The 17,313-nt window shown below is 38.8% G+C and overlaps 1 protein-coding gene across 1 annotated transcript in view; it reads left to right on the top strand.

The window, feature by feature from the left end:
- The first annotated feature begins 1,528 nt into the window (after window positions 1–1,528).
- The window catches only part of LOC141337819 (NACHT, LRR and PYD domains-containing protein 12-like), a 56,259-nt gene continuing 40,474 nt past the window's right edge, over window positions 1,529–17,313 (top strand). Inside the window, exons 1-5 of the mRNA XM_073843410.1 lie at window positions 1,529–1,890; window positions 3,468–4,224; window positions 5,181–5,264; window positions 5,435–7,372; window positions 8,376–8,549. Coding sequence (XP_073699511.1) covers window positions 3,533–4,224; window positions 5,181–5,264; window positions 5,435–7,372; window positions 8,376–8,549 — 2,888 coding nt within the window. The 5' untranslated portion in view covers window positions 1,529–1,890; window positions 3,468–3,532. The remainder of the gene's footprint in view (window positions 1,891–3,467; window positions 4,225–5,180; window positions 5,265–5,434; window positions 7,373–8,375; window positions 8,550–17,313) is intronic.

Genomic DNA, 17,313 nt, shown 5'->3' with positions numbered 1-17,313 from the left:
TAAAATACATGAATTATTCCACAGAATTTCTTTGTGGGGAGAAAAGTTGTGCACATAACACAGTTTCCAAGCAAGTAGAGCTTGTTGGTAAAAATTAGAGAGAGAAATCGGCAATTTAGAAGGGGTGAAATTGCATTTTAAAAGAAAATCTAAACCACCTAATCTATGAAATATAGTTTTGGGGATATAGTACCAAATTGAATCATTACTACAGAGACATTTTTTTAACCAACTAACTACCGTTCCACACCAGTTTGCTTGTTATGAACCGCGTGACGTCATATGGGGCGGGGCAGCGCGACACGTCACACTCCACCTGAGTCCGTTTCCTCTGATGCCTTTTTGTCTGATAACTTTTCGGCTGATGCCTTTTTGTCTGATAACTTTTAATCTGAGTCCGTTTCGGTTGATGTCTTTTTGTCTGATAACTTTTAATCTGAGTCTGTTTCGTCTGATGTCTTTTTGTCTGATAACTTTTAATCTGAGTCCGTTTCAGCTGATGTCTTTTTTTCTGATAACTTTTCGGCTGATGCCTTTTTGTCTGATAACTTTTCGGCTGATGCCTTTTTGTCTGATAACTTTTAATCTGAGTCCGTTTCGGCTGATGTCTTTTTTTCTGATAACTTTTCGGCTGATGCCTTTTTGTCTGATAACTTTTCGGCTGATGCCTTTTTGTCTGATAACTTTTAATCTGAGTCCGTTTCGGCTGATGTCTTTTTGTCTGATAACTTTTAATCTGAGTCTGTTTCGTCTGATGTCTTTTTGTCTGATAACTTTTAATCTGAGTCCGTTTCAGCTGATGTCTTTTTTTCTGATAACTTTTCGGCTGATGTCTTTTTGTCTGATAACTTTTCGGCTGATGTCTTTTTGTGTGATAACTTTTAATCTGAGTCCGTTTTGTCCGATGTCTAATTGTACCAGACCTGACACCTGACGTAGTTTTTCCTGAGACCTGAAGCCTTTCAGTCTGAGGCACGAGGCCGTTTTGTCCTGTGACTGAAGCCTTTTAGTCTGAGGCATGACGCCTTGTCATTGTATGACTGAGGTCTGACGATGTCCTAAAATGTACACCGTACTGAAGGCTTGTTTTAGAAGTACAACTTTAGTACTTTATATACAGCCTCAGTAATCAGTTTTAAATAAGGTGTCTTTCAATTCTACGAACAAGAAAGTTATGTATTAATGATGCATTCATGTTGTATACAATACACAATATTAATCATGTTTGGTATTAATGGTTACAAACAAAATAGTTATTTGTTCAAACGTTATGAACCAGTAAGAACATATACAACCTTTAATAAAAAAAATAGATATTGATACATATTAATATGCTGTGTATAGAAATGCTGTGAACAGTGTTTGTTTATATTCATTTTAACCGATGTAGTTAAATGTAGTGACATCTTACTGCTTTATAATAAACACAAAATGAACATTTTAAATATAAAAAAATATGAACATTATACAAAAAAGTACAGTCTTCCTATAAAAGGTTGAGGTTGTTGCAACAACAAAATGAGTTCTTTAAAAAAACATCTATTTGACATACAGTTGTTATGAAGCAGACGGGACAACAAGGTAAGTGAAACAATGATATTTATTTATAGTGAGCAGTGATGTCGAAGATGTGAGAAGACCCAATCCTAGGTGAGTATGGCAGACGATGAGATGTTGGAGTTGAGTGAACTTGGAACTGAATGGGGATGATATCCTTCCTTGCAGGATCCAGATAGCGGAGAAGGGGATGCTGATTCCTTGAACGGAGCAGGGGATGACTTATGGCACACACCACGTTGAACTGCCGATGAGAACACTCGGAGGACTGGACTCAGAAGACTGGAACTTGGGAAACAGGAACTTGGAAAACTGGAACGAGACAGAGTTCAGGTAAGTACTTTCAGGTAACGATAGGATAGCGAGACTCTTGGGAAGAGTGACACTACAGTCCGCTTTCGTAGAACGAGCCCGGACATAGAGTGGTGTGTGGCGTGAGTATTTATAGGTGGCTGTGATGATGACGTGCAGGTGCCGGTGATCAGAATTCAGGTGATGGTGATCTGGGTGTGATTGAGGGTGTGGAACCTGGCCAATCCGTGACAACAGTACAAGTTTTTTTTCTCCCATCGTTGTCATAGTTTTCGCTTGGAGATTTTCTGATTCAATCCTTAAAATTAATTTCTGTTGTCAATCACAATAACTAGGCTGGTTAAACTTGAAACACTGAAAAAGAACTCAGTGCAATACTCATGCGCTATCACACACCCGGATCGCACACACATGGAAAAATTTATTCATACAGTTAAAGCTGGGAGCACACTGCACAATTTATAGTCCTTTATGATTGTTGCTTGTCAGACTGTACGAACGTGATGGAACTTGTCACTGCGGGATCTCAGTGTCATTAATGTGTATGACAGTCAAGACGAGTTAAAAATTGCACGTGAGACTGAAATGTTGACTATCATGAAAAATCTATGAGCGGTGGCAATACCAGCGTATTTAAGATGTAAGCAGCAGTACACACCCACACAAAAGCAGCGGTGCAACAGGTGATCATAATAAAGGCAATTACACAGAGTGCAGTGTTATAACCTTATTCCAAAATAGATTAAATTCATTATTTCCCTCCAAATTCTACAAACAATACCCCATTAAACATTGTGAAAGAAGTTTGTTGAAATCTTTGCAAAGGTCGCAATGAACACAGTGGGTCAAACTGAGTGATCAGAGGAGAAGGGCTTTAGTCAGGGAGGTGACCAAGAACCTGATGGTCACTCTGAAAGAGCTCCAGCATTTCTCTGTGGAGAGAGGATCACTTTCCAACCTCTGCAGCACTCCACCAATCACGCCTGTATGGTATGAGTGGGCAGATGGAAGCCACTTCTCTGTAAAAGACACCTGAAGGACTTTTAGACCATGAGAAACAAACTTCTCCAGTCTGATGAAACAAAGAATGAACTCTTTGGCCTGAATGCCAAGTGTCATGTCTGGTGGAAACCCAGACTAAATGGTTGTGCACCTACGCTCCCCGTTCAACCTGATAAAGCTTGAGAGATATTGCAAAAAAGAATGGGTGAAACTGGCCAAAAATAGGTGTGCCAAGCGTCATACTCAAAAACAAAGTATTTTAAAATACAACAAAGTATTGAGCAAAGGCTGGGAATACATATGTACATGTGATGTATGAATCAATGAATTTAATACATTTTGAAATGAGGCTGTTACATAACAAAATGTGGAAAAAGTGAAAAGTGAAGCGCTGTAAATACTTTCACATACTCTAATGAGTAGGTACTTATTTTCTACTATATCTGGTAGGAAGATATGTCTTGGATGCAGCTAGTCCTATCAAGGTTAACATTTTACCATTATCAGCAGTTACTGTTCCTCCTTACTTCTGATCACCAGCAAGAACAAAAACTCAATTGTATCAAATTTTCAGTGTATGTTCTCTGTTTCCACAGACCTGAAATACAAATCTCTCACCTAGAAAGAAGAGAACCAGAAAAACAGAAAAACTGCCTTTAAAATGAGCGTGTATGAGGAAAAAGAGCAGGGGGCTTCTGTTGACACTCAGAAAGCAGCATCTCCAGGATTCAGCTGTGTGTCTATGAAGAGTAACCACTCCATGCATCCACCCCCTGATCTCAGTGATGTTGAAACTCAGAGAACAACATCTCCAGGATTCAGCTGTGTGTCTATGAAGAGTAACCACTCCATGCATCCACCCCCTGATCTCAGTGATGTTGAAACTCAGAGAACAACATCTCCAGGATTCAGCTGTGTGTCTATGAAGAGTAACCACTCCATGCATCCACCCCCTGATCTCAGTGATGTTGAAACTCAGAGAACAACATCTCCAGGATTCAGCTGTGTGTCTATGAAGAGTAACCACTCCATGCATCCACCCCCTGATCTCAGTGATGTTGAAACTCAGAGAACAACATCTCCAGGATTCAGCTGTGTGTCTATGAAGAGTAACCACTCCATGCATCCACCCCCTGATCTCAGTGATGTTGAAACTCAGAGAACAACATCTCCAGGATTCAGCTGTGTGTCTATGAAGAGTAACCACTCCATGCATCCACCCCCTGATCTCAGTGATGTTGAAACTCAGAGAACAACATCTCCAGGATTCAGCTGTGTGTCTATGAAGAGTAACCACTCCATGCATCCACCCCCTGATCTCAGTGATGGACCTGCTGTAACCTTTGACCCTGTGTGAGTATCATGGAATTGGATGAGAATTTTTTTAAACGTTATGCTGCACTAACTGAGGTCCATCTCTTTGTAAATAACTAGCTAGTAGTAGACTTTTTATTTAGCCTGTTTCTGTAGTGGAAACATGATTACATTATGCATGACACGTTTTAGTAAGTTGCATTTTTAACATGCCTTCTGATGTTCATTCATGTTTATTTTGTGCTGTAACTAGTAGTAAAGCAGGAGAGATGATCAGTTGAGGTGTGTTGCATCTTTCAGCTTGAACAGAAATGTGGATGTAGCAATTTACAGATGTATATAAATAGCAAATATTGTTTGGAATTTGTGACAAAAGTTACAGAATTTGAAAGCTGAGGCCTTGTTCATATTAAAATAACAAAGCTCATAACTTGCTGTCATTAATGGATGGGGGGCATGCTATAAATAATGTTTAGTGATATTAAGTAATATGTACTAAGTTTGTAAAACTATTACCTTCATCTGGACCTGAATCTTTGAGTGGTGATCCCTCAGTCACTGTAACATGTTTGCTGCTTTAGCCATCACTTTTTATCCACATGTTTTGCATATTGGATACCCGTCTTCAACCACTCATGAATCATTTTTAGCCAAAATGCTTTCAAATAGTTTAATTTGCATCTTTATTGGAAATGTTGGAGATTGAGTTGTTCCACCATGTTTTCATTTTGAGAGTTTCACATGTGCTTTTCCTAGACAATCAGTCCAGTGAACCAGTGAACTCAGCTAGTAACAGCCTCATTAAGCATCCAGACTGGGGACACACCACATGCGTAGCAAAAATAGTTGATCCCAGCCTGAAAGACTCATTTTCCAAAAATAAATTCTTGTTTTCAATCATAGCTTAAAAATACCTGTTCACACCAGTGTTTATGTTAATTTATTGTAGCAAACCGATAATTTGCAGCAAAACAATATTTCTCTCTTTTTCCTAGTACCATCATCAGGAAGAGAAAGAGAACAGCTTCTCCACTACAGCTGCCTGATCTCAGGGATGAAATGGTGCCCTTTGATCCTGTGTGAGTGTATTCATAAAGATTGAGACTTTCAACAAAAGTACACAGAAATAACAAGACAGAAATGTAGATATTTATTTGATTTCTGCATTAATATTCTTTAGATAGAAGAAATAAACAAATTGTGTCTCTTTTCTGTTTGTTTTTGTTTGTTCTGCCTTATATCTTTTCAGTAGTGGGAGAGCTGACCAGGTCAGATATATGTCCCGTCAGACCTTCACATCTTCCTACTGTCAGAACCACATCAGTCATCATGACACAGAAGCAGATCTGCAGCTCAATTCTAACCAAATAGTGCATGATGATGTACAGAGAGTCAAAGACCAGCACAAAATCAGCATGAAGAACAAGTATGAGAGCTTATTCGAGGGAATTAAACTACAAGAGAATCAAACCCTCCTGAACAGGATTTACACACAGCTGTACATCATAGAGGGAGAGAGTGAAGGGGTGAATGAAGAACATGAGGTGCTACAGATGGAGAAAAATTACAGGACACTCCAAGACACTCCCATCAACTGCAATGACATCTTTAATCCTTTTTCTGAACCAGGATGTGAAGAAATGAACAGAGAGAAGAAAGACAAAATAAAGACTGTTCTTACTAAAGGCATCGCTGGAATTGGAAAAACCGTCTCTGTGCAGAAGTTCATTCTGGACTGGGCCGAGGGAAAAGCCAATCAGGATGTAGATTTCATGTTTGTGTTTCAATTTCGAGAGCTGAACTTGATTAAAGATCATCAGTACAGTCTTCACAGACTTCTGCTTGACTTTCATCCTGAACTTCAATATTTGGATTCAAAGATTTTTGATGCATATAAAGTTGTGTTCATCTTTGATGGTCTGGATGAAAGCAGAATTACACTCATGTTTTCAGACAGTCAGAAAGTTTCTGATGTGACTGAGATTTCAACAGTGTGTGTGTTGATGTCAAACCTCGTGAAAGGAGATCTGCTTCCCTCTGCTCTCATCTGGATCACCACCAGACCAGCAGCAGCCAATCAGATCCCCTCTAAATACATCAACCGTGTGACAGAAATTCAGGGATTCAATGACCCTCAGAAAGAGGAATATTTCAGGAAGAGAATCAGTGATGAGCATCAAGCCAGCAGAATCATCTCACACATCAGAAGAGCAAGAAGTCTCCACATCATGTGCCACATACCCGTCTTCTGCTGGATCTCAGCCACTGTGCTTCAAAACATCCTGAAACAAGATCTCAGTGCAGAAATCCCTCAAACTCTGACAGAAATGTACATCTACTTCCTTCTTATTCAAACAAATATGAGGAACCAGAAGTATGAAGAGAGAGATCCAGAGAAACCCCTGCAGTCCAACAGAGATGTGATTGTGAAACTTGCTGAACTTGCTTTCAATCAGCTGATGAAGGGCAATGTGATGTTCTATGAGGAGGACTTGAGAGAAAGTGGCATAGACGTCTCTGATGCCTCAGTGTATTCTGGGATTTGTACTGAGATCTTTAGGGAGGAATCTGTGATTTATCACAGGAAGGTTTACAGTTTTGTACATCTGAGCTTTCAGGAGTTTTTTGCAGCACTGTATGTGTTTTACTGCTATTTACACAAGAACAGTGAGATTCTGAAAATGTTCCTGACAGGAAAGTCCAGAACTCAATGTGAGAATATAACTCTGGATGTGTTTCTGAAGGGAGTAATGACTGAAGCATTGAACAGTGAAAATGGACACCTGGATCTTTTCCTTCGATTTCTTCATGGCATCTCACTGGAGTGCAATCAGAGACTCTTACAGGATGTACTGATACACACAGAGGACAACCCAGAGAGCATCAAGAACATAATTCACAACCTCAAGCGAGGTCAAAAAAACAATGTCAGTCCTGAAAGATGGATGAATCTGACACACTGCCTAATGGAAATGAAGGATCATTCTGTAGTTAAAGAAATGCAGGCATTTTTAAACTCTAAAACAAAAAGAAAAAATCTTACTCTTGCACAATGTTCAACTTTGGCAAACATGATCCTGATGTCAGAGGAGGTGCTGGATGAGTTAGACTTTAATAAGTACAACATCAAATCAAAAGAGGGCAGAAGGAGACTGGTACCTGCTGTGAGGAACTGCAGAAAAGCTGTGTGAGTGTGAAAATCAATAATATTGCAATATGAACACAATTTTTAAGTTGTTATAAAGGTTTCATGAGTATTTTCTGGGTTGCGTGTCCACAAGCATAAAACATCATAGACTTCAGTTAGGGGTGTGCTAGTCAGCATCACAATTGCCCCACTGCAGTGGTAAGCCAAAACACAGGTTTGTGCCAAAACACAGTTTTGCACATATTCATTTTTAATGTAGATATACAGCCAAATGTTACATCACAACAATGGAAACATTTTAAATCAAGCAGAATAAGAGAGGTGTGTGGGCCCATAAACTGAAATTAAGTCATACACAGCTTTGTGTTCTGTTTTGAGGGCTGGTGACTCAAATTTCTACAAATTTAACAATATTCCATGAGGTATTCCACTGGAACATCTTGTTTCTTTTCCCAAATCCTTACTGTCTCACCAAGTTCTTTCACAGTGGATAATAAATGTTTATTTTTCATGAATTCCTTCATCTTATTTAAATTGTGGCCATGCTGTACTAATTCATTCCTTCAGTTTAATTTAATTAAATCTTGGCCACATCAAATATAAATGTTTTGCTCATGTGGTAGATATAGTTTGCTATTTGAAGAACATGAAGAAATTGAACAAGAGATTTTTTAAAGTTTTGCTAGAAACACCCAACTTCCAACAATCCAATCAATTCCCAAATTACAAAACCAGGTCCCGCCCTCTCCTTTCAGATATTGTTTCACTCGTAAAGATGTCACAGTAGAGAAACAAAGACAACTTCTCTTTAGTTCCAACCTAAAAAATATTTGTAATACCACTCAGCTAATAAAAGATTCCAAAATGAAGTTCTGTAAGAGAAAGAAGAAACTAAATTGTTGAACTTTTAAGTAAGTCATGTCTTTATTTCTTGATATAGACCAGAGAGTGAATGGTCAACCAGAATGATCTTTCCTGGTGAAGATTTTATTCAAGCATGACATCAGCACACCAGCATTTTAACAATTTCTACCTTTTTCAGATTAACATCCTGTAATCTCACTGATCAGCACTGTGAAATTGTGGGTTCAGCTCTACAATCATCAAACTCACCGCTGAGAGAGCTGGACCTGAGTCAAAATCACCTTAAAGTTTCAGCAGTGAAGCTCCTCTGTGCTGGACTGAAGAGTCCAAACTGTCAACTCAACACGCTGAGGTTTGGCTTTCACATTTATTGTCCATTATGTTAACCCTCTGAGGTCGGTAAACTTTCCGGAGAATTCCGTTGCAGCAGAAAAACTTGAAATACTTTGTTGTTTTTGGTTGTACAGATAATGGTAAGATATCATTCAAAATATAAAAATAGTGCGCACTGTCCTGTGTATGGGGCTTCATAGCCACAGATAAATTAAAGATTGTAATGATTGTAATGACTGCTGTCCACCATTGAAAGCGCTCTTTTAATTATGCCATGCAAAGAGTAAATTGACTAAATTGATTAAAAAACCCATCTTAAGTTTATAAATGTGAAGCTAAAATGGCAATTTTCCATCAGTCACTGATTATCCATTCACATAAAATTCTTCTCTGCTTCTGACAGCCTTACTTCTGATCGTCTTTTGACTAAACTGCTATTTAGTTTTTGTCACATTTTAGTCATCTGAATTGTTTTAGTTTTAGTCTAGTTTTAGTCGACTAAATATCATAAGATTTTAACCAACGAAATCTACAGTAGATTTAGTCAGCTAAAATATAATGGGTTTATTTACAGTGTAATGCTTTTATTAAGCATTTCTTTAAAATTACTAAACTCATTGTATAGGTTTTCTATAAGGTTTTATTATGATAGACAGATTTAACTGCTTTGACATGCAACATGCCTTTATACACTGCTCAGAAATAAAGGGAACACTAAAACAACGTAGTGTAACTCCAAGTCAATCACACTTCTGTGAAATCAAACTGCCCACTTAGGAAGCAACACTGATTGAAAATCAATTTCACATGCTGTTGTGCAAATGGAATAGACAACAGGTGGAAATTATAGGCAATTAGCAAGACACCCCCAATAAAGGTGTGGTTCTGCAGTACAGCTCATCCAGGATGGCACATCAATGCGAGCTGTAGCAAGGTTTGCTGTGTCTGTCAGCGTAGTGTCCAGAGCATGGAGACGCTACCAGGAGACAGGCCAGTACATCAGGAGACGTAGAGGAGACCGTAGGAGGGCAACAACCCAGCCCTGCAAAATGACCTCCAGCAGGCCACAAATGTGCATGTGTCTGCTCAAATGGTCAAAAACAGACTCCATGAGGGTGGTATGAGGGCCCAACATCCACAGGTGGGGGTTGTGCTTACAGCCCAAAACACTGTGCAGGACGTTTGGCATTTGCCAGAGAACACCAAGATTGGCAAATTAGCCACTGGCTCCCTGTGCTCTTCACAGATGAAAGAAGGTTCACACTGAGCACATGTGACAGACGTGACAGCTTCTGGAGACGCCGTGGAGAACGGTCTGCTCCCTGCAACATCCTCCAGCATGACGGGTTTGGCAGTGGGTCAGTAATGGTGTGGGGTGGCATTTCTTTGGAGGGCCGCACAACCCTCCATGTGCTTGCCAGAGGTAGCTTGACTGCCATTAGGTACCGAGATGAGATCCTCAGACCCCTTGTGAGACCATATGCCGGTGCGGTTGGCCCTGGGTTCCTCCTAATGCAAGACAATGCTAGACCTCATGTGGCTGGAGTGTGTCAGCAGTTCCTGCAAGACGAAGGCATTGATGCTATGGACTGGCCCGCCCGTTCCCCAGACCTGAATCCAACTGAGCACATCTTGGACATCATGTCTCGGTCCATCACTGAGGCACCAATGCCACGTTGCACCACATACTGTCCAGGAGTTGGTGGATGCTTTAGTCCAGGTCTGGGAGGAGATCCCTCAGAGGACCATCCTCCATCTCATCAGGGACATGCCCAGGCATTGTAGGGAGGTCATACAGGCACGTGGAGGCCACACACACTACTGAGCCTCATTTTGACTTGTTTTAAGGACATTTCATCAAAGTTGGATCAGCCTGTAGCATGTTTTTCCACTTCAATTTTGAGTGTGACTCCAAATCCAGACCTCCATGGCTTAATAAATTTGATTTTCATTGATCATTTTTGTGTGATTTTGTTAACAGCACATTCAACTATGTAAAGAACAAAGTATTTAATAAGAATTTTTCATTCATTCAGATCTAGGATGTGTTATTTTAGTGTTCCCTTTTTTTGAGCAGTGTATTACAATTAAATAAAACCACTTCTCAAAAAGAACATGGTCTTTATTTTCAAATGGTTATATAGGCTAATTTTGCATTCTTTATAACAACTGGTTTACTACATTCTTCATTCTTTTAAACAGACATTATATAAGTACAAACCTGATTCCAAAAAAAGTTGGGACACTGTACAAATTGTGAATAAAAACATAATGCGATGATGTGGAAGTTTCAAATTTCAATATTTTATTCAGAATAGAATATAGGTAACATATCAAATGTTGAAAGTGAGACATTTTGAAATGTCATGCCAAATATTGACTCATTTTGGATTTCATGAGAGCTACACATTCCAAAAAAGTTGGGACAGGTAGCAATAAGAGGTCGGAAAAATTAAATGTATATATAAGGAACAGCAGGAGGACCAATTTGCAACTTATTAGGTCAATTGGCAACATGATTGGGTATAAAAAGAGCCTCTCAGAGTGGCAGTATCTCTCAGAAATCAAGATGGAAGAGGATCACAAATTCCCCCAATGCTGCGGCGAAAAATAGTGGAGCAATATCAGAAAGGAGTTTCTCAGAGAAAGATTGCAAAGAGTTTGAAGTTATCATCAGCTTCAGTGCATAATATCATCCAAAGATTCAGAGAATCTGGAACAATCTCTGTGTTTTCAGGGCCAAGGCCGGAAGACCATACTAGATGCCCGTGATCTATCGGGCCCTTAGACGGCACTGCATCACATACAGGAATGATCCTGTAATGGAAATCACAACATGGCCTCAGGAATACTTCCAGAAAACATTGTCGGTGAACACAATCCACCGTGCCATTCGCCATTGCCAGCTTAAACGCTATAGATCAAAAAAGAAGCAATATCTATACATGATCCAGAAGCGCAGGCGTTTTCTCTGGGTTCATTTAAAATGGACTGTGGCTAATTGGAAAACTTTTCTGTGGTCAGACGAATCAAAATTTGAAGTTCTTTTTGGAAAACTGGGACGCCATGTCATCCGGACTAAAGAGGACAAGGACAACCCAAGTTGTTATTAGCGCTCGGTTCAGAAGCCTGCATCTCTGATGGTATGGGGTTGCATGAGTGCATGTGGCATGGGCAGCTTGCACATCTGGAAAGGCACCATCAATGCTGAAAGGTATATCCAAGTTCTAGAACAACATCTGCTCCCAACCAGACGTCGTCTCTTTCAGGGAAGACCTTGCATTTTCCAACATGACAATGCCAGACCACAAACTGCATCAATTACAACATCATGGCTGCGTAGAAGAAGGATCCGGCTACTGAAATGGCCAGCCTGCAGTCCAGATCTTTCACCCATAGAAAACATTTGGCGCATCATAAAGAGGAAGTTGCGACAAAGAAGACCTATGACAGTTGAGCAACTAGAAGCCTGTATTAGACAAGAATGGGACAACATTCCTATTCCTAAACTTGAGCAGCTTGTCTCCTCAGTCCAAAGACATTTGCAGACTGAAGAGGGGATTCCACACAGTGGTAAACAATGGCCTTGTCCCAACTTTTTTGAGATGTGTTGATGCCATGAAATTTAAAATCAACTTATTTTTCCCTTAAAATGATACATTTTCTCAGTTTAAACATTTGATATGTCATCTATGTTGTATTCTGAATAAAATATTGAAATTTGAAACTTCCACATCATTGCATTATGTTTTTATTCATAATTTGTACAGTTTCCAACTTTTTTGGAATCAGGTTTGTACATTTTGATTGATCTTTATTAGGGCTACTAAAATGAAGAGCAGTGAATTATTTTTCTCTTTCTATTTTTGCTTGATTAACATCAGTGTCACAGATAATAGCATCTAAATTAGGCTCCTGAATGCATGGATGCAATGTACTGATACACACCAAGAACGATAATCATAACTATAACTATAAAGATAGCGTTCTAAAAGTAATTTCAAATTTTAAAGAACAGCAAGATAATAATGTTACATAACGATATATAACAATACAGGGCAACAATATCATTGGGATCGCTTTCAGAACGATTGAACAGCTGATAAATGGTAAAACAGACTTCATTCAAATGTAAAGGGCTTATACATTTGAAATAGCAGGCGACATTGTAGAGAAGCAAACAAACATTGCACAGCAAACAAACATTGCACAGCAAACAGAATAACATAACTCATAAAATTACCTCAGGAATTCAGCTCTAGTTTGGACAACATTGTCTTCCTTCATTTGAAGGGGCAGTAGAACAGAGTCTGTATTGTTTTTATTCCACTACATTGACTACGTTAGAGATCTGATTAACTGTTTAGATGTGCTTGAAATGTGCATGCTGAGGACATCTACTGGTTGAAGATGTGTAAATGCAACAAAAACAGACAGTTATCGTTCACTATTGTGGACGCAAATATAGTTGTTGTTGTATTTTATAGTTATTATTTTCACTGTTGGTGTGACCAGGCCTATAATTGTTTACGTTCTTATAAGACATATTTACGTGGATACTCGTCAAAACTGACAATTCAACATTATTTTGTGTATATTTCTCCAATCATGAGACGCAAAAGATTACTTGTGTGCTGTGTGAGAGGCACTGCTTCGGTGTCTGCGCTCAGAAAACCGGACTGAATTGTGTTCTTATTTGTGAGACAAAACAAGCTACTAAAACAGTCACAAAAAAATCTAATAGAACAAAAGAAAATAATCAGACAATTTAGCTGCATTGTTTATTCCTGCTGCAATGAATGCATGGATACAAGAGAGAGTCTTGTACTATACTGGTACCCAGCATGCATTGCAACATGAAGCTTTTTGTTGACTGTCACCATTGTTGAGAATCACAGATTTACACAAAATGGCTAGATGTGAAGCTATAAATGTCACACCACCGGACTTTCATGTTGGTTTCTCCCATTTTCCCCTGCAGATCTGAGTGGTTTTGGTTTCTCCCTCATTTTCTCCACCTGGATGTGTAATCAGTCTGTGTATTTAGTGTGTGTGTTTTCCCCTCGATGCTGTCGGTCTTTGATGTTATCTCCTGTATTCCGTTGGATTTATTAAATATATGTCTTTTATTTCGTCTGCTCCTGCCTGAATTGTGACAGAAAGTCCGACCCAATACAGTTTTTTTTTTCTCTGCGTTTTGCCCTCATTTTGTTTTTCGTTCTTTTGTCTCAGTCTTTTGTTTCCGTCGTGTCATCATGAATCCCCTACTCCGTCCAGAATTCATCCTCCTCCGGCTGAAGCAGGGGGATCTACCGCTCAAGGGATTTACCGTAATGTTCCAGCTTATAGCAAACACCACCAGCTACCCGGACGACGCGCTCTGTGCGTTCTATGATGCTAGCCTCAACGCGTCATTGAGAGCGCCGTCGTCCGAGGACGGCCCTCGAAAGGATTTCGCCGCATTTGTGGAGTGGACACTGGTGAGAAACAAACCCTCGTTTCCCGGCTGTTCCAAGGAAAATCTCGTCAGTGTCACTCCGGACCCAGAACCCAGCCAGCCACCCCGATGTGCGGATTACGAGCTCGAAACCACCGTAGACGGAAAGCCCGAGCCCGGAGCGACCCCGATGGGATCATAACATTTGACCAGGTGCGAGAGCCGGCCATCATAGCTGCAGCATTGGAGTGCTGCGTCAAGCAAGAAGGGGCAGTAGAGAGCCCTGCCCACTGCACCACCACTGAGGGTGAGCTGGAACAAGAGTTTGGGGATTTAATTGACTGTTTCACGGAAATACCTGGATATATGTATAATATTTGCCTGGATTTCCAACCCAGCCTCCCTCTTCTGTCTATGCCTGAATCTCCGCTGGTTCCGTCCAGCCTTCCTGAATCCCTGCTGTCTTCTGTCTGTCCCCTTGCTCACCCTCAGCCCACCATCTGTGCGGTGGGTTCTCTTGACTTTGCTGGCTAAGCTAAATGTGTTTTATATAAACACACAATTAAAGCAACCAGGGGGGTGTTCCATAAAACAAGTTTACCAAATTAGTCAAGCTTATTTCAGTTAGTCTTACTTGTTTTGAGCCAAATCAATTGCCCATAAGTCAGACTAACTGAAATAAGCCTTATTTGGTAAACTTGTCTTATGGAACACCCCCCAGCACAATACTAGCACCAACATGTCATGGGTCAAGAGCCAAACAAAAGGAAACACTGATGGTGATTTCAAATGAAACAAAGCATCTAAACTTCTGTTAGTTTTCAATAAAAGCTTCTCTAGAAGTCTGACCGAAATAAAGTCAGGTTAGAAATGAGTGAAGCTAGTAAAGCTGTTTGTGGAGTTGTTTAATCAGATCTTGAGAGATTTTATTTCAGTTGATTTTATCTTCGGATGATCCTCTTTCCTTCTGTGATTCTGCTTGTTAACAGCAGGTGTTCATCATTAATGGTCAACCATCATCATAATTATCTCTTTAACTCCAACACTGCTTTAATGCTACTTTAACACTTTAGTGTGGAAACAAATGAACACTGAGCAGTGTTTATTTAACACTGGGAACTATTACATAAATCTTACCTGTTTTATTCACGTATGACTGATGCATATGAATTACATAAATTTTATTAACATGTTTATGTTAAATCTAAGTTAAGTGGATGGAAAATTTGCATGCAATTGAAGTACATAAAGTTTAAAGGATGAAAATGATTTTGAATGCAGTATCTGCTCTTTTCATTTCCGATATGCCAATGGCTTTAAAATAATCAAAAATTGTCTGATAAATATCAACGACAGATATATTGGTGCATCCCTAATGATAACTAATTTTAGTCTTGTTTGATTTGTTATATTTTATCTTAGCTTGTAATTAGTTTATTGTTTCTTATTTTATTACTAAAGGTTCATTTGTTTTTAATGTTTGACCTTTATTAGTAATGCTACTAGTTTTGCCTGTGATATCAAAGAAATACTTAAAGTGTTTTTTTTTATTTAGCTCTTAAGTCTGTGACTTAAAACCTGTAATATAGTCCAAACCATGAGATTTGTGATCAGTTGCACCCCCAAACACTTTACTTGCTATTTGATGAAAGAATCATGGAAGTTTCGATCAAACTGATTTGTCTAGAGTAAAGTTAAGCTGATATCTTTATTATTAAAGCTAGTTAAATTCATTTTGGACTATTAAAATCTGAAGGATGCCTGCTTGAAGGCCTACCAGGGATTTTTAAAATTTACAAACCCTGCATGTTATAATAGCCTTTTTTATTTCAATGCCAAATAATTAATGTTAATAATGCATTTTTGCCATACTACTTCTGTAACAAGAACAAGGATCTTTTCTACTTCTACATTCAGAGTTGTTTTTGAGTTAATCAGAATCAGAAAGAGTGTATACAAGGAATTTGTTTTACACTCTAAAAAGTGCTGGGTTAAAAAATAACCCAACCATAACCCAGCTGCTGGGTAACTATGGGACAGAACACGCGTTGGGTTGTTTTGACCCAAGTGGGTTAAATCATTTGACCCAAAATGCTGGGTTGTTTATTTGACCCAACCAGTGGGTCAGATTAACTGTGTTGCTGGGTTAAACACTAATTAAATATTGGGTTATTTGTTGTCTGATTGCCTTGCTACCTTTATATTTACCAATAATAATATATAAATCACAAAAGAATGTAAAATTTTTTCTGTAATAGTTACACAACACAAAAAAAATGCACCTGTAAATGTCAATTTAATGAGTTTTCATATTTCTTTTTAATAGTTTTCACATAGGTGCAGCTTTCACACATTTTGTCCAACCCTTACAGACACAAATAACGGTTTTAGTAGATCAGTTTCCTTTAATCACAAAAATGTAAACAAGGCACAATATATTCCTATTCTTTATGTCAACATTGCAGCAGCAGAACACTCAAAAATGAATTATTACCACATTAGAATAATTCTAAACATCGTGCCATTAAAACTAAGCCAAACAAAAAGTCCACCAGACAATTCTTACAATTTAAAACATGTTACAAGTGGATAAAAAATAATAATAATTTTGCCCTCAAAAACTTCACACATGAAGACGTATGTCCATCAATATGATATACTGCAAGCTGGAGAAATTCCCAGGCAACAAGTCCACTTCAATGGCATGGCCTGGAACAATGGCAAAGGTCTAGAAATGTTGTTGTCTCATCCCAAGGCTCAAATACACCATGTTGGTCCCCACCTGTTAATTATACAGCATTTAGTCTTGCAACATAACTAACATTTTAAGTTAAGTGTATTTTATGAACATAAACACAGAGGCATGAAATAAATGCTCATTTTGCTTCTCAACTTTTCATACAGTTGTGGTCAAAATTATTACAACACTAGTATTTTCACCAGCTAAATAAGGTTTTAAGTCAGTGATTTCTATCTTTTGCTGTAGTGTGTCAGTAGGAAATATCGGTTTACATTTCCATTCATTTTGCCATTAATTGTGATAATCCAGTGATATTTTTGTTTGCTCAACAGCCAGTGCTCCACACAGGATCTGTTCTCATCATCATCCAGAAGAACTGTGACAGCGTCTCCAAGATGCTCCAAGAGACCTAACTGCAAAGCTACAGTACTGTTAAAAGTTTTAAGCACTTGTCTAAAAATGTCATAAAACGATGCTGTCACAAATAATGTCATAAATAAATGTTCTTTATCAATTAACCTTGATTAACTAAATTAAATCAACATTTGGTTTGACCATCCTTTTACGTTTAAAGCAGCTTTTGCCCTATAGGTGCACTTGCACATA

The sequence above is a fragment of the Garra rufa genome, chromosome 1, assembly GCF_049309525.1.
Source record: "Garra rufa chromosome 1, GarRuf1.0, whole genome shotgun sequence".
Lineage (NCBI taxonomy): Eukaryota > Metazoa > Chordata > Actinopteri > Cypriniformes > Cyprinidae > Garra > Garra rufa.
This window is presented reverse-complemented; position numbering and strand designations above follow the sequence as displayed.